Source organism: Physcomitrium patens, chromosome 3 (assembly GCF_059467195.1).
Source record: "Physcomitrium patens ecotype Gransden chromosome 3, ASM5946719v1, whole genome shotgun sequence".
Lineage (NCBI taxonomy): Eukaryota > Viridiplantae > Streptophyta > Bryopsida > Funariales > Funariaceae > Physcomitrium > Physcomitrium patens.
Genome location: NC_143412.1, coordinates 3,870,561 through 3,888,306, shown reverse-complemented (window position 1 = coordinate 3,888,306; position 17,746 = coordinate 3,870,561). Strand labels below are relative to the sequence as shown.

General features: G+C 35.4%; 2 protein-coding genes across 10 annotated transcripts; both read left to right on the top strand.

The window, feature by feature from the left end:
* The first annotated feature begins 47 nt into the window (after positions 1-47).
* Positions 48-6,102, top strand: LOC112279796 (magnesium transporter MRS2-4). Of its 6 annotated transcripts, XR_016502006.1 has the most exons (7): positions 48-420; positions 1,750-2,262; positions 2,729-3,144; positions 3,895-4,206; positions 4,525-5,257; positions 5,408-5,474; positions 5,781-6,102. XR_016502006.1 is itself a non-coding variant. In XM_024514497.3 (5 exons), the coding sequence occupies exons 2-5, from the start codon at positions 1,992-1,994 to the stop codon at positions 4,801-4,803; spliced, it is 1,278 nt and encodes a 425-aa protein (XP_024370265.1). In that variant the 5' UTR covers positions 48-420; positions 1,754-1,991; the 3' UTR covers positions 4,804-5,565. The 6 variants fall into 6 exon arrangements, 3 of the variants coding, with proteins under 3 accessions (XP_024370265.1, XP_024370262.1, XP_024370264.1); XR_016502007.1 differs by lacking the exon at positions 5,408-5,474; XR_016502005.1 differs by lacking the exon at positions 5,781-6,102 and having other exon boundaries at positions 5,408-5,565.
* Positions 6,103-7,199: 1,097 nt separating this feature from the next.
* Positions 7,200-11,889, top strand: LOC112279797 (uncharacterized). 4 transcript variants are annotated; one of them, XM_090248573.1, is made up of 4 exons: positions 7,200-8,653; positions 9,065-10,424; positions 10,817-10,921; positions 11,416-11,889. In XM_090248573.1, exons 1-2 carry the CDS (start codon positions 7,777-7,779, stop codon positions 10,321-10,323), a joined length of 2,136 nt encoding a protein of 711 aa, XP_090104699.1. In that variant the 5' UTR covers positions 7,200-7,776; the 3' UTR covers positions 10,324-10,424; positions 10,817-10,921; positions 11,416-11,889. The 4 variants fall into 4 exon arrangements, with proteins under 4 accessions (XP_090104699.1, XP_090104700.1, XP_090104698.1 ...); XM_090248574.1 differs by having other exon boundaries at positions 11,187-11,889; XM_090248572.1 differs by lacking the exon at positions 11,416-11,889 and having other exon boundaries at positions 10,817-11,272.
* Positions 11,890-17,746: the final 5,857 nt, after the last annotated feature.

The following is a 17,746-nucleotide window of genomic DNA, read 5'->3' as shown; positions in this document are numbered from 1 at the left end:
TTTACGTGCGGTGACCTATCAAAAACCACGAAGAAGAAGAATTAGTGATGTATATGTTTGTATTACCTATAATAATTTTGTAATTGTAGATGGAGCGAGCGAGCGAGGGAGGGAGGGAGTGAGGGAGGTGTGATTTGGTTTCACTGTGTTTCAAGTGGAAAGTGAGCATCGATGAGAAGCGGGAGCTGGATTAGAAGTGGGGAGGATGATGATCGGAGGGGAGGTTTTGTATGTCACCTCCGAATAAGCGGTTGCCCCTCGCGGTTTCGTATTCAATGTGAATAAGGACATGTGCGTTGACAAGGTTGGCGGAAGTTGTCAGGCTCTGGTGAGAAGCGGTACCTGGCGTGCCGGTAACGGATCGCTGTCCTTCTCCTGCGAGAGTCCGTGCGCTGCCGTGGGCTTCAGAATGTAACTCAGGTTTGTACTGCTCTCATGCATTTGTCTTTCTTTTTTTTCTTTTTTTCTTTTTGTATTTTTTTCCCGTTTTTGTTGAATTCTGCGTAAACGTCTGTGGTCGTAGGATGTGATGGATTGTGATTTAGGGCAGTGTGAAGTATTCCCGTGATGTTGATCGATGGGAGCTCAGTGATATCAAGTCAGTCGTTTTAGCCCTGGTCGTCATTTCGAAGGTGAAACAACGGAGGTTGTTGAACTCTTGAACTGTGCGAGGGTGCACTTCATGATCGAGAGACAACCAGTACTTGACGGGAAAGGGGATGAAATAGTAAAGTACTCAGAGTTTTTTTGTGGCTTTAGTCTCCAGCAGTCTTGAATGAGAATTTTAAGTAGGCAAGGCCTGTAGCCAGCATTTTTTACCGGAGGTTATGGGAGCGCGTTCTAGGCCAGATTCAATTCAAGATAGTAGCTTGTCTCGAGCAAGGGTGTGCAAATTGTAGTAAAGATGTTTTAATCACATATTGCGAGCATAGGATGCGCTAGAATCGAATCTGATGATTAGTTACGTATTTGATGAGCTATCCGAACAGTAGATGTTGTAGCAGACGTTATTTTAATGCACAACTTCAATTATTGTGCACTAAGCGAACATCGTATGTTAAATTAGTGCATGGATTTGTGACCTAAAAGCTTAATTTCTTTAATTCTAAATTGTGGTGTGATCCTCTTAGGACTTCTATGATTCCTTAATCCTCGCATCATTCTTGGCATTCATGTTCTCTCTTTGCACAGTAAGTTTGAGAAGCCCTTTTCCAAAGAGTTTAGCTCTACCATTAGGCTTCTCATATGGTTTCGCTTGTGTCAAATTTACGAACACATACTGAAGGCATAGTTCGCTTGTCATGTCAATATAGGTCTCTCTCTCTCGCTCTCTCGCCGTGTATATAATTATAAACAGAAAAAATTCAAACTTCTCTCTGTAACTTTCTGATACTTTGTTCTGAAACTTTATTATTTTTTATACAATTTTTCTCGTGGGAGCTGACAATGCGTCCTACTGCATTATCACTTCTTCCCATTCTGTAGACCTTACATCGGCAGTCGTTTTGAATTTAATTGGAAGTAGATATGCGTAGTGGCGTAGTAACATGTAGAATTTCTCGCTGGATATAGTCTGTCGACAAATAATGCGTATGTTTTACTCTTTCGACATCGATTACATTCGTTATTCCATTTCATCCGAGCATGCCATTCTTGTGGCTATGGTTATGTGGAGGTTCTCGATGGCTTGTTTCTGTTTTTTCATCCTAATGACCACCTTTGTTCACTATCTTGTTTGTCTATGACCAGATAGTGGGACACGCTACGACAGTATGTCATGGAAACATGTGACTTGTTGAAGAATACTGTTACTAGGAGTTTCGCCAAGATACTAAACAAGCCGATCCGCAGTCGGACTACCTTCTTATGTTATCTTAATGCTGTTATGATGCAGCCTAAGATTGCCAAGTAAGAAGGTATCGATAGAAACGTTCTGGACTGAAGCATTTTACGGCTCTGCATTTGTTGCTTCAATCATACAATCAGCCAATATGGGGAAGCGAGTGATAAATAGACAGGTTGTTCACAAGTCCACTTACGAACGAATTACAATGCAGCCTCCGAAGTCGGAAAACCAAATTGTTTCTTCTAATGTCTTAAAGAACAGGAAGGCGGGCACTAAGACGTGGATGCAGTTTGATGCATCTGGAAACTCTGAGATCTTCGATTGTGACAGGAACGGCCTTTTGAAACGTGTTACAGTTCCTGCTCGGGATCTCCGCATATTGGGACCCATATTTTCAAAATCTTCCCATATTCTAGGTAAATTCTTATCAAGTCTGGATGCCTTCAAACGTGAGCTTAATTTGGCCTTGAGGGATTCAATTACACCTGTTTGGGATTGAGATGAAATAACTGTGGAATACTACCAGCATATTACAACATTATAGCAATAACTGGTGCTTTCTTGGCTCACGTTGAGTTTACGAATCGTCGTTTCGTAGCCAGCTTTGCATTCGATGGCAAGGCAATCTTGTCTCAAAAATTGATAAGCATCTTCTGGCGTCTACTCTCTTGCTGTAATGACCAACATGTGATTTATCATGGGATGAAAACCGATTTTTCATGTTGAAGACAGGTTTTGCATTTAGAGTTCATGTATTTTCATTTCAACGTCTTAGCGAGCGTGAGCGAGAGAGAGAGAGAGAGAGAGAGAGAAGTCATGTTTTCTCAGGATCTAGGATGTTCTGTCGACCTTAATATGCACATGTGTTGTGGATTGTGGCAGCAAGGGAGAACGCAATGGTGGTTAATCTAGAATTTGTGAAAGCTATAATAACAGCGGAGGAAGTTTTTTTTCTCGACCCTTTGGGTCGGGATGTGAAACCTTTTGTGGACCAACTTAGAATACAACTCAATCCTGAGAATACTTTACAGATCGATTGTGCAGTGCCGAACACGTCTCCTGGAAGACATCTGAGCACAACAGATGACAGTCATCTCGAACAACTTCCTTTTGAATTTCGAATTTTGGAAATTGCCCTTGACGTGGTTTGCAACCACCTTGAGGAACTCGTGCGTGACTTGGACAAGACGGCACGTCCAGCTTTAGATCTTTTAACGAGAAGAATTAGCAGAAGGAGTCTTGAGCTTGTCCGATCGGTCAAGAGCCAACTTACTCATTTAAGTGCTCGTGTTCAGAAGGTGAGTGCTCTACTTTATACTCTTTCTGTCAGAAAATAATGGATGACCTTCACATCATAGGAGAACTGGCTGGCGTAAAGAGATTTTGCTCTCATGGCGTCATCTATATATTTACGCTATTCATTCTCTCTGGGAGGCAACTCCTATATTGTCAGCATATAAGAATAAGGCGAAACAGATTATATTGTAAGTAGCTAAAAAAATTTGTATTAATAATTGTTGTGTTTTATGAATTTTTTTTACTAATAATATGTATTGTATTCGTATTATATCAATCTACAAGTTGTCGTATCGCATGATGAGTTCCAAAAACATTGCATGTCCAGACTGCCTTAAACCTCTTACCCTGGTCTTAACAATTTTTAATATTCTGGCCTTTCAGGTTGTTATGTTAATAGAATGACCTACTTAAAATGGAGTGCGTCACATACTTGCTGAAGTATCGTCAAGCTCTTCTTATTTCAATATTGAAGGAAAATGAAATTAATTGGTACTTTTGCATTATGTGCCATGCACGCTAACATGTACATGTATCCTACGTGCTCACATTCATTATGTACGAGTTGCCATCTCAGAAAATTAGACTATTTGAAAACCATGTAGATCTCTCTTGTGGTCGCTGCGCTTGAACAAAGACAAGCTTAGCAGCTCCTTAGGCCCTCTTATACGTTGTCCGTGAGAGTGAGCCTGATTCCCCAATATCGATTTCGGAGGTATCTTAATAGATATAGTTGAAATTGTTCATGCCAGGTGAGAGATGAACTTATGCAACTCTTGGACGATGATGAGGATATGTCGGACCTCTACCTAACTCGGAAGCTACTCCAAGCCCAACATCTGGTCTCTCCACTTTACACCATCTATTCAGACAGTGGGGTCACCGCGAGCTCCGCAGCATCACGCAAATTGGCACGATTGTCTTCAATAAGAAGTCATGGTCATACCAGCCGTCGCAGCTCAGCCACACAGAGCACGAGTCCAGCCTACGATGTTGAAGAGTTAGAAATGCTGTTAGAAGCCTACTTAATGCAGGTGGATGCTAGTCTTAACAAGCTCTCGCTGGTAAGTTTCTGAAATGCAACTCCAGACTACAGATCTTTTGGACAACCAGGGAACTGATCTGTATTAAAATGGTCTTGAATTTTTATTTTTAATTTTATTTTTCGGACTTAATATTCAATCTTTTTGAGTTCTACACTAGTCTCCACCAATATTTAATCAAATGCGAATGGATGGCACCAATTTAGAATCGAAATGCCTTATTATACTTTTGGTCATGTAATTAGGCAATTGCGCCATAAAGATCAGTCCATGTGTTGTGCTAGTTGGTGTTTCAAATATCACTAACATCCCTCGCGTATTTTTGGTTGCCAATTCTAGGTACGTGAGTACATTGACGACACAGAAGACTATGTTAACGTACGTCTTGATCATCAACGGAACCAGCTCTTTCAGTTTCAGATTACCCTGGGAGCATTGGCTTTGGCTATTGCAACTGCTACAGGCTGTATTGGATCCTTGAGCATGAATGTTCCTGTACCACCATATCATAACCCTAAATGGTTTGCACCATTCCTAGCCAGCGCCTTCTTCGTTTCTTGTAGTCTTTTTGTGGGTATATTAGTGTATGTTCGATGGAAGGGGCTCTTTGAGAAGTGAGACCAAGTGAGAAGCAAGTACCAAAATGACACAAGTTATTCAGTACATGTTCTTTCCAAATGATGTTTAACTTATAGCCTACGTTGACATGTTGGTAGTTCCCCGGCTGATTAGAAATTGTCAGATATGTTTGATTTGCGGAATTTCTTTAAGTTCCTTAAAAAATAGGCCTTAGTTAAGGAGAATGAAGACCAACGTGGAAAGAACAGGTGAAAGACCTTGAAACTATCACTTCCACGCATGGTTGAAGGTGGTTCAAGAAATGGTTAACCTTAAAAGGTTATGATATGTGATTATGCAAAAATGGAGTTGCCTGTTGATTCTTCGAAACCATCGGGCTAAGGATTGATCTGATATTGAGCGACGGACACGGTTGCCTTTCATTTTGGACCCTGTTCAAAAGTTGGAGAGCCAAGCATGTTTAATCGCTCCTCAAAGTCACCTTCTGCAAAAGGTGACGAACCCATCCCTGTTACTTAAGCTCTTGCTCATACTTTCACTTAGTGTGATGCTTCTTTTTACGAAGTACCGATTTTGATATTCCCAAATTGCATCCTATGTCATGGCTGTACATGTTCTGCACATGTGGTCCACCAATGTATAGATTATTCAAATATATTCCTAGTATCGCTGTTTGAAAATCTATGAACCAAGCTTTGATAATTCATCAGGTAATTGCATCGATATTTGATCTTACTGATTGTTACATTTTGTACATTATTACAATAATATGTTTTACTAAGAATACTATTTCTGTTTACATTTTGATGTTGTCTGATGTATTTTCGATGTATTCTGATTATCAACAATATTATTGTCTTATGAATTTTCGTTTCATAAAATTCCATGCCAAATATAACAGTTTGAATTAAATAACACTTCATTCCTTATGATGAATATTATAATGTGTTTTTGATAGTGTACAAGTTTAAAACACATATGTTCTTATGTCAAAAAATTATTGCTATTAAACACAGGTTTGTGGAAACAAAATTTGTATATGTTCTTCCTTGATTTTGTCAAACATTTAAGAGGTTTATTCTCTTAAAATGTGCACAATTCTTAAATTCTTGTTTCACGAGGCTTACGCCCAATGTTGTGAACTTATTACTGCACATAACGAAACAAATCGTCTAATTAATAGAATTCAATTAACACAAAGAACCTCTCGTATTAGGCTCCAAAATAACCTCGTAAGTTGATACAACTGTGAATTGACTACTGTCTGGTACATTCGAATCTATGTTATCAGTGCATGAAACTTCAATTGATAATGTAAGTCAGAGTCACAAATTTAAATGGATTGTGTACATGTGTGTGTGTATGTAAACAAAAATCGGAAGCACAATATACTTTTTGAAGAAATCAAATCATTCTTTAAAATGTTCATGGTAAATGAGTAATATATATTAGTGTATATGTACGTATGTGTGTGTATGTATGTACGTACATATGTGCAAGTTTTTCTTGGAAAATTTTAATATAAAGTAAATGGCATAGACAATAAATAAGATCTATGTTAGATATATATGAGACTTTATCTCTAACAAGAATAGTTTGAAACTTTAACCAACAGAAGATAAGAAAGATACATCATTTAGTTCAGGAATGAAATATTTTAAACAAAGCACTATTTGATTGTGAGAGATGGAAATGTTACACATAAAATCGTTTACAAATGATCAAAACAACAATACAAACTTGCAAAATGTGATGTCATGTGTACATTCATGTCATTGCATCATCAATTTCTAAAACAGATGGTTACAGTTTATATTTTGTAATTTCAATATATAAGTATGCATAACTTAATTTCAATAAAATCCAATATTTTGTAGCAGAATAAATTACATTCTTATTTTTAAAAAAGCTATTGAAATTAAACTGAAAACTTAAATGCACCAAATTGGTTGAGCCATTTTGTATAAATCTCACCTGTATGTACAAATCAACATTAACTTATTTTAACAATATCATAAAATAATACGAAAAAATTCGATTCTAAATTTGAAAATATAAAAATATATAAAGAAAACACATTTTCTTATTAAACCATTATATATCTATATATATAAAATTAAACAAAAAATACAAATTTGATGAGTAGTTAAATATTCACAAAATAGATTAGTAGTTATAATCCAAAAATAAAACTAATATTTTTTACATTAAAGATATTTAAAAAAGTATAAAAATTATAAAAAGTAAACGGAGGCATATCACAATCGTAAGAAAATCATTTGTTTCAAACTCGTTTTTAGCGTTCCAATGGTTGGACTTGGCCACCATACTAAGAATCGCTCATCCGCGTTCATCCATCGAGTGTTCGTTTGGGATGTACAGTATTCGTTGGATAGGATGTATGAAGTGTTTTCACCCTGACCACGGAGACTGTGTGGAGGCCTCCCGCGATGCTCTAGTTTGGAGCTCGGAGGAAATGTGTTGATGCCGAGCTCGAGGCCTTTTGCTCTCTGTGCCACACTGATCGCAGCCAATTCCTCGGAGGAACTGAACTCGCTACCCGATTGAGCTCCACTGCATCGTCTTCCTTCCTTTAGAATCGACTTTTTGAGGTCTTAATTGCGGGCCGGCTCGGAATTTTTCAGCGTAGACAATTGCCGTAGCTTGAGCAGGCAGCGGGGTTTTAGTTGCGAGAGCTGGTATTTCTGTGCTCTCGGCGTCGAAATCGTGGGAAGCCACCGACCTAAGCGAATGCGCGAGGCGTCGGCCTCTGTGTCATCACTCGTTGCACATAAAGTCTCTTGACGTAGCATGCGAAGTCATGGTTAGGGTTTCTTGATGAATACTCTCTTGGTTTGAGTTTTATTTTATTTTTTTCCTGAATTGCATGATGAGATCGAATTTGAGAACCACCTTTGCTGTGGTTTCTCGTGTTCGAAACTAATGCTCATCTTTTCTTGAGCCTAAGTGGCTCGTATCCGGCATTGGAAGTGTAGTTCATTACGTGCAGGGATGACGAGTGTGGAAACGCTTGTCAGAATGCAATTCGGTTTGTTAAATAAAGAGATTTGGAGTTCATCGGTCAGAAAGTATGGCAGTTCTCAATGTAGAGCTGGTGAAGTGCCGCGAACGGAATTGTCCAAGGTAACTGCTCGGTTTCAGTTCAGTCATGCAACCGGCAATGATGAATTCCGAGCGGGTGCAAATGAAAGGGATTACAGGAATTATGTTCCAAAGGTTGACGACTTGACTGGATTCAAGTCGAATGTGTCTGCTGTTCCTACCACTTTGCAAACCAAGTCGAAGAAACCGTCGAGTGTGAGAGGTTTCAGAGGAAACCTGTTTCTGGACGGTATTGAGGGGCGTGAAAATGTAGTTAAGTATATGGATCATAGTATTGACCTGGACGCAATTTTGGAGTCATTGAAAGAATCTAGTACCGAAGAAGAAATGAAAGCTATTATGGCTCAGTGGAAGGGGAAGCTTTCTCAAAGATTGATGATGAGCTTGTTAAAGCAGGAACGTGACTGGCAACGCTCTCTGGCCCTTCTCGATTGGATGTTGGAAGACGGTGGCTACAAACCCTCCACTTTTGGCTACAACATTGTGATAAGAAATGTGCTTAAAGCGCGGAGGTGGACGTTAGGAGAAGGTCTGGTGAGCGAGATGACGGAGAAAGGAGTTGTTCCAGACAAGTATACGTACTCTTCTCTCATAAGTGCGTTTGGCAAGGCCGGGAAATTTGAATCTGCCGTGATGTGGTTGCAGAGGATGGAGGAGAACGGTGTCCGACCTGACCTTGTGATCTACAGTACTGTAATTGAGCTTGCTGGGAAGCTGAAGAATTTTCCGAAAGCCGTTTCTTTGTTTACAAAGATGAAGGAAGCAGGTTCTTCCTAAACCTATCAACCATTCGATATGCTGTGCATGGTGACGATGGAAGTCGGAGTGGTTAGTTCATCAAGGGGCATTGCAACCACACTAGATTACTTCAGACAGAAGTTAAATCACATTTCGTAGTCGTCCATGGCTTTATTTTTGTGGTTGACAATGAGCCTTCCTGGTATTAGTATCCGACCTGGCTCTTTCGTTGAACGGATGATTGCACCTTTTAAGCTAATACTGTGCTCCTATACGGTGGTAATATGTTATTTTCACGTTCAGCACCACTATACACTTCTGTTTTGTGCTTGTCACTGCGTAATAAGAGTCGGTAGAGTGGTCATTGATCATAGCTTACAAGTTGCTCCTCCGTCGCACAGCAGAGAACTCATTTGGAGTGACGTCGTTTCATCTCCAGGTATTGTTCCTGATCGAGTGGTCTACAACTCCATGATAAATCTATTTGGCAAGGCAAAATTGTATCACGAGGCTGAGGGCATTCTTGCGGAGATGAAGGACAAAGGGCTGGAGCCTGATACGGTCACATATACTGCTCTGATAAATGCATATGCGGAAAACAAAATGTACAAAGAAGCGAGAGGTGTGTTCTTGGATATGCGTGCGAAAGGCTGTCCCCCGGATCTTACTTCATACAATATAATGATAAATGTCTATGGAAAGTTAGACCTGGTAAAGGAAGCCGAAAGCCTCTTCTGGCAAATGAAGGAAACGAGAACCGTTCCCAGTGTTGTCACCTTCAATACTTTAATCAATGTATACGCGGATGCACGAATGGCTGAGGGAGCGTTACGAATTTACCGTTTCATGCATAGCAAAGGGTATTTGCCCAACATTGTCACGTACAATACCATCATCAAGATGTGGTGTAACGGATATGACATTCAGAAAGTTACGAATGTGCTTCAGCAAATGCAAAGAAGAGGAATTGCACCCAATGGGACGACGTACAGCCAATTGATAGCATTTTATTGCAAAATAGGAAAGTTCGATCGGGCAGCGACTTTATTTCAGAATCTGCGGATACAAGGATTTCCCATGGATTGGGTGCTGTATCATTCTATGATAGTAGCATATGAAAAGGGTGGATTATTGGGGCATGCACGGCGACTTCTCGAGGAACTGAAGATACCAGGGCATGTGCCCCGTGATACAGCCATAAATGTCATGGCTCTGGCCGGAAAAGTGGACGAAGCTGCAAAATTATTTTGGCGTGCAGAAAATGCAGGAGAGGTTAAGGATATCTCAGTCTACCAGAACATGATCAAGGCCTTCATGGGAGAAAGAAAATTGCCATCATCTGCTGTTAAGGTGTACGAGATAATGAGACATAGAGGATTATTTCCAGACTCTGATACAGCGCTTTTGATTTTGAAGGCTTACGGTGATTTGGACTTACTACCCAAAGCGGAAAGTGTTTACAAGGAACTAATAGAAATAGGACTAGTATTCAGGGAGGAGGTTCACTTGAAAATGTTGGAGTTGTATGGGCATTTTAGAGAGCTGGAATCAGCTAAATCCTTATTCATGAAGTTGAAAGATGAGCGGGTGGTCCCTGAGAAGACTCTTCGTTTATCTCTGGCCCGTGTTTATGAGAACAACAATAGGCTGGATGATGCCTCAAAAATCATTCAAGAATTAAAGATGGAAGAAGCCTGATTTACCCGGACCTTTCGATGCACCTTATGGTGAAGTACAGATCCTAAAGTAATGCTCTGGCCAATGGAGCATAACATTGCACAGCTTACGGCGTCTATCATGTGAGTTCAGAACTTGATTTATAGTGGGAAGGTTTTGCTCTGATGAGACTTATTCTGGACTGCCGCTTCTGAATGGTTGCCAAGTGGGAAAAAACCGATGTTTAGCCGTTGTCGTATTTGACCACCATTCTCTGAGGGTCGATATATTTGAAAGATCTGTTTGAATTACTGTCAAAACCTTTTCAAAACTAAAGTGAAACATCAGGAATAGGGGCAGTTCATCTGTGAAGTCGATTCCTACTTTGCAAGCTTCTTATAAGTGCATGTGACTAATATTTAGTTGAATAGTTCATTGTTTGGCATGCTGTGTTGACTTTCTCTGCTCAATTTTCAACTTTCAGGTTCCCATGAAAGGTTTTTTCTCGAGATGATATACGTGTTTGGCAATGCAGGGATTCATACTTCCGCCATTCGGTAATTTCTTTGAGCCTCTCTGCTCACAAGAGTCTGCTTCCACAGAACTTCGTGTACTCATCAGGATCGGGCAGTACACCCAAGTAATGTTAATCTTTACATTCCAAATATTTGGAGTCTATTCCGTTGCATATGATGTTTTGCTAGCAGATTAGGGGTCAATTACAAGAACTTGGTGAGACATGGAACTCAAGAATATCTTAAAAGTTCAATCGAGACTCCGAAAGATAGCCGCGGGGTGCTTCTCACTTTAGCAATGCTGAGTTTAAAAAATACAGGTTTTGTGGACTTTTATATCCATATGTTCCATCAAGGTCCCTCTAATCTGGTCCTGTTACACAATTGCAGCATTTTGTCTTGGGTTTAAATCACGCTGAGTTTGCTTTGAAGAACTGCAGTTCACTGATTATAAGTTCTTATCCTCAACTTGATCATCAGCATCGCATGATTTTTTTTGTTTTTCGACCATCAAAATTCCTTCGATGTACTGATGAGTCTGGCAAAGTGCTAGTGTTCAACTAGATTGAAACTTATCCAATGTGGGATCGAAGTTAATGTTCTTATGGTGTTTTAACAGAAGCTGTATGTGCCAAGATCATCTCAACTTGTCGGCAGTGATATGGCTGGTGGTAATCTTGTGCTCTATTTTCTTGGTTGCCTTTCATAACTCTATCTAGATCAATTCAGTTTTGTTTGAGAGTCTCATAGACGTCAATTAAATAGAGATTAATAGTGTGTTACTATATGAGCAAGTATGCGTATCTCAACGATTTGTGCTTTAACAGCCCATCAATAGTACAAGTGCATTTGTACTCTTGTATGGAATGCAAGATAATTACAAATGTGTAAAACATGATGTGTTTCATATTCTATTAAGGGCGAGGTCAAGCTATTGAGAAGAATATGTAGATCAGGTATAGTAGAATAAATGTCAATTTAGCTTGCCAGTTAATTTTGTGAATCAGATTTATTCATTGTAGTCAAATATCACATTATAGGGATCTAGTACTTTATATTATTGATCAATATATTTCAAAATTATTTATTGATATATATATTTTTAAATGTATAAAAGTGCAAATATGTAATTTTGCTGAAAATCAGTAGAATAGAAAATTATTTGAGAGAAGATAAATTTCAAAGTTAATTGATTCAAAGTATTGTATTAATATTAAAGCCAAATGAAAAGTTGAAATCTAACAAATCAATTAATTATCTAATTATAGTCTAAAAATCAAAGACATCTTAATTTATAATAGACAATATTTAATAACATTTGGTAATTAATGATTCATTTTTTGAAAACACCTTCCAATCACTTCACTTACATTTAGAAATAAGAATTAGATTTTGGTGTGAAATTCATAAAAAAAGAATACCAAATAAACATCTAATGAACCAATAGAAACCTTAGATAAACTTCTATCTTGAAAATTAAACACCACATATAATAATCTACTCAAACATTCGATAAAAATTTAATCTTTTAATTTAAATTCTTTTCCTTTAATTGCTAGAAGCCATCAACTTAGAAAGATTTTATTTTTATTTTTATTTTTTTTATTGAATATATTTTTACAAAAATCAATCTTATTAGTGTTTTGTATTGCTAAAAAATTGTTAAATTAATCCAAAGCATTTGTTAAAGCAATCTATCCATTATTATCTCCTTCCTTCTTCCTTGTCACCTTCAGCACATACATTCTTGTGTTCTTTTTTATCATCATAACCATCATCAAAAAATAGATTGGTATAATTATGGTTATCAAAAAATGAAATTTGTACAGTCATAGGCACAACAAGAGTAATAATGCATAATAATCAACGATTATAATTAACAATAATAACATTCTATATAGTCTACATAAACTTTATTTTGCCTTTATTGTTATTCCAAGCAGAAGCAGTGCTGATTTGTCCATTTGGGTGCGAATTCATTTGTGTGTATGTGCTTCCTTTGCCCTGCTCTGACAAGACTTTAGCCTTGTAATTTCCTAGCTCTCTTTCTATTCTCTAGGAGGGACAATGGAAGAACTTGCTATTTTGGGTTGCTTCCATTTTGAAATAGAAAACTTGCTGAAGATGCACCTATTAGTGGAAGAATTATTTGAAACATTCAAAGACATGAAACAAAGTGTAGATACTTTTTTCTATGCCTAAAAATATATAATTTTTAAATGCAGCTCTAACAAGCTACACATTGTTTTCAAATGCAACAAAAGGTCATATCTATTGTGAGCCATATATAAACATAATACATCATTATAACTGATCAACATAATTGATTGACTTCCCATTTGAATTATATGCATATCTTATAAGTTGATAAATGTTGGCATTTGATGGTTTGAAATGGAGAATATTGCCACACGTCTTTGGCATCACTAACAGGCCATCCTATTGTTCGTTGTCCTTAACCAGTAGAAAAAGAGATTATTACTTAGATATTTATTATAAAACTGGCACCAAAGAATATGGTGACTATGTTATATTAAAGGGACCTTATAAGTTATGTAATTGCCACATCAATAACAAAAGATATGCAAACAACTTTTGGGGCTAGCATTGATAACCATGACACTTAAGAATTTAAAATTTAGTTGACAACAAGGTTGTTTTTGCAACTTGATGAATTTATTGAGATAATTCCATACCTATATAGAAGGTTCTATGGTATAGATACCTTTATAATTTGAAATTATTGAAGAAGCAGCTATAAATGTGTGTCTTTGCAAGAATTGCAAAAAAAACTAGATAGAATATTTGTACTTTTTTTCTTGAGCTATTTTTACTTCACAATTGTTTGTATCTAAATTGGAGATAAATTTGGATTTATAGTATTAATGTAGTAAGCTAATTTGAATACAATTTGGAATTTTTAGGGATAGCATTACAAATTGTTTTAAATACAATTTAGAATTGTAGTGCTAATCTAGCAAATTAATTTGAATACAATTTGAATTTGTAGTGCTAATCTAAATACAATTTTGATTTATAGTACTAACTTGGATAAGTTTTGGATTTGTATCACTAATTTAGAAACCTAATTTGAGTTTGTTGAGATAGTACAACTTGTATATCTTGTGATTTGTTGTTTCTATTGCACCAATAAAAGATGCTTACAAGAAAACATGAAGTAGTTATCTGTAAGTTTGTAAGATTTAAAAAATAAAAGAAAAAGTTTTATGAATTTAGTAAGGTATACAACATCTAGAAATAAAAAATTTCTTGTCTAAACTATGATATTAACATTGAAATCAATAGAAAAACACCACCTTGTGAAAAGAAAGGATAGATAGAATAATTACCTATTTTTTCTTTATTTTGTCAAATTTCTTAAAAGTACATAACGTGAACAAAAAGATGGATCAAAACCAACAAAATATAGTCACATGTGTTTACATGATGGTAGTGAGATGCTAGTCTATAATCTTATCAGAAGACAACAAAATATTATTGTTTCATTTACAATTCTTAGTGAGGTCTTACACAATTGTGAAACGACAGTTCTGAGAACTTCATACCAATGTAAATATTTGCAAGACATGTTTCATAAGAATTCTAATATGACAAACATTAAGAACCATTCTAAGTATGGATCTTTTTTCCAAAATCCCCTCAATAGTCAACATTGTAAAAAACTAACAATGTTTGTACATGTCCTTCTTGAGAAGTATTATATTAATTTGCATGTACTATTGTAGTTGCTAGAGCTAAGTAATTTAGACATGATTCAATGTTTGTAAAGGCGTACAACATGTTGGAATTTCCATCAATTTCACACGAGTTAAGTTTTCTTTAAAAAATCTATATTTATTAATTTCATTTAAAAAATTACTCAAGATTGCATATTTTTTTTCTTCCAACTTCAAATTCTTTGTAAAATCAAAAAAGTTGTACCACCAAAAAGCTCTTCTAAATTGAACTAGCTTGAGACCTTGTGGACTCAATTGTAGCTAATGGTAACATATATTTTTTAAATAAAATTAATAAATATAGATTTTTTAACTTTGATAAGGTACTATAATAATTAAAATACTTGAAAAGACCAATGATAACTTGTAGAGAAGTAATTGCATTAAAAACATAGTTGGCACATCCAAATCTTGGCATTGGTATCATACCTATAATAAGGATTCTACATTCTTTAGCATGTCTTGCTAAAATTGGCTCATATGACAACATATTAAGGATAAATTACAAAGACATACACATAATGTAAAAAGAATCACAAGCTTTGTACTACCTAAAACTAGATTTTATATTTATTTTTTTATTTTTATTTTTTTGCATAAGATGCATAACTTCTACTTCTTCCAACCTGGTGAATTTTACTTATAAAAGAGTCTCTTGCTCTCTTTCTTTTAAAATTAAAATTAGGATTCTTCCCCCTTCTCTCTCAAGGATGAAAATCATGGTAAACATTATGATAACCATGATGAAAAATAACCAACATTATTTTTATTAGTTGTGGATCTCGCAATAGAAAATTGAATCTAACTATGATCTATTTTTTCTAATGATAGTTATGATGTATAAGTCAATTTAATAAATGTCTAGGTCAATTTAATAATTCTCTATTTTTATTATATATAAATTTTTGATTATCTCAAGATAATCCAAATTATAGGGCTCTTAGAAATATAAGGCATCATGTTTCTTGTTACATCAAACCTTTCATTATATTTCGTAATGTTAATAATACTATCTAATGCTAGTAAGAAATAAAATTTAATTTAATTTAAATTATATTAGATTCTTTATAAATATATATTATAATTTATTAATCTTAATAATAAATTGGAAAAAAAATAGTTTATTTATAATAATAAAAAATGGTTATAAACAAGAAAATAACTTATTAATAAAAAAATATATTCAAATTCATTATTCGTTAAATTTTTATTCTTCTTTTTAAAAAAATACTAAAATAAAATATTAGTATAATTCTTAGTTTTCATCACATAATAAAAAAAATATATAAATCAAATTTTGGTAGAAATGATAGAATATATTTTAATGATTTGGTCGTAAGAAATTAAAATATTTAAATAATAATTACTATTTTTTCTTGAAACTTCTTATTGATAAAAAAGACTTTTTTAGCTACAAATGAGTATCTTAAAATGAAAATTATTTGGAAATAAAACACTACACGTTAGCAATATTTCATCTTACATCTCTTATTGCATATTAATTTCTAATCCATCTTATATCAAAGATTTTCACTTCTACTTATTTTAAAGCAACGTGATTTAATAAAATAATGCAATTAAATAAGTACAATTTATTTTGGTCATTGGTATATAAATCTTGCTTCCACTACAACTTATGATCTTTATGAAAGATAACTAAGGCATAGAATAAATTTTAATTAGATATAGTTTTGACTTCCATTTCTATTATCTATTTGAAACTACTCCATCCAATTTCTAATATTTAGCTACAAAATTGACTAGTCTTTTAATATTAAAGAAATAATCTAAAACAATCTTGTATATTGTACTGTACCAATTGTAAAATCTTTCAAATAGTATTAATAAAAGACTACTTTTCTATGCAAAAACGTATACTTGTTTCAACCTAATCTCTATGTTATCTAATACTTATATATATATATATATATATATATATAATCTTCTAAATTTAATATAATATTTTTATTAGTAATTCTTATCCAACATGTGTTAAAAAACAAGATATAATTCTAAAAACATCTTGCAACTTCTATATAATAAAATAATGCTTTGAGTTACTGAAAGTGACACAATATTTCTATAAATAAAGCAATAATAGCAAAATGAAATGAACCCTCTGAAAAAATCATTCAAAGAAGAAATTGGCACTAATATGACTTCTACAAAACAGAGAGGTAAATACAAATGCATGGCAATAAACACATTGCTTCTGCCATAAATGGTAAATGTTTGCTTTGCCTATCTCACTCAGGAGAATCTATCCTCATCTTGGTTGTGGCAATGCTAAACATGTAGAAAGCAGTATTCCTTGCTAATCAGATATCTACCAATCTTTCATCAAAGAAAGCATTAAGTTACAATACACCAAAAGGCTTTGACTGCTCGTTATGGGGATCTTGCATATGAATTCAACACATTGATATTCCACTCCTTGACATGGTCGCCAAATTAGACCTTTCACACAATCTTGTTGATACTGGAATGCGGAAAGTTGTGTTGGAAGGAGGCACTCCAAGAAATAAAGTAGCCCAGTAAAGAGTTCAGCCTCTCGATGCAAGTTGATGTACAAGAATCAAACTTAGGTGATCTGAAATCTATCTCCCCCAGCCCCAGATTTAGTCCTCCAAGGAACGGAAGAGCCATTCTGTACTAGTGCCAGCCTCTGTCGTTTGTAATTGCATTCTTACCATAATATAACAGGGTCTATCTCTAATGTTCCACCGAGAATGGGAGGGAAAAAACCAAACAAAAAAAAAACAAAGTAAAATAAAATAAAATAAAACAAACACACACACACACACACACTTTTCAAGCAAGGCAGAAGCTAAGTGTCGGTAGTCTAGAAACCTTCCAATTAGCACAATCCCAAGAAAATGGTTAGAACAAATGAAGCGCAAGCGTTGACACGTGTATCTGCCTTATGCTCTCTTCGTAAAGGCAACAAAAACAGCACAAATAGGTGTAAGTTGAACAGTTGATTTACCGTGTTATGTCCTATAAATTGTCACACAGTAAATCAAATAATACTAGTTCACCTCAGCGTAGTTCATGCTAGTCAATTTACCAGTGAAATAACGTATTCGAGTTTTCAAGGAAGATTCCACATTATCATATTCCGTACGGCACGACCATACAAGTGGGAGACGTACTTGTAAGGAAATGCAGCATCGTCGGATACAGACCCACAGATGCCAGAAGAATATCATCAAA

Excerpts from the sequence above, each read along its gene's own strand:
- LOC112279796 (XM_024514497.3), top strand. The coding sequence starts at position 1,992 with ATGGGGAAGCGAGTGATAAATAGACAGGTTGTTCACAAGTCCACTTAC. Across the intron at positions 2,263-2,728 it reads AAAATCTTCCCATATTCTAG|CAAGGGAGAACGCAATGGTG; the intron begins GTAAATTCTTAT and ends GGATTGTGGCAG. Across the intron at positions 3,145-3,894 it reads TAAGTGCTCGTGTTCAGAAG|GTGAGAGATGAACTTATGCA; the intron begins GTGAGTGCTCTA and ends TGTTCATGCCAG.
- LOC112279797 (XM_090248573.1), top strand. The coding sequence starts at position 7,777 with ATGACGAGTGTGGAAACGCTTGTCAGAATGCAATTCGGTTTGTTAAAT. Across the intron at positions 8,654-9,064 it reads TACAAAGATGAAGGAAGCAG|GTATTGTTCCTGATCGAGTG; the intron begins GTTCTTCCTAAA and ends TTTCATCTCCAG.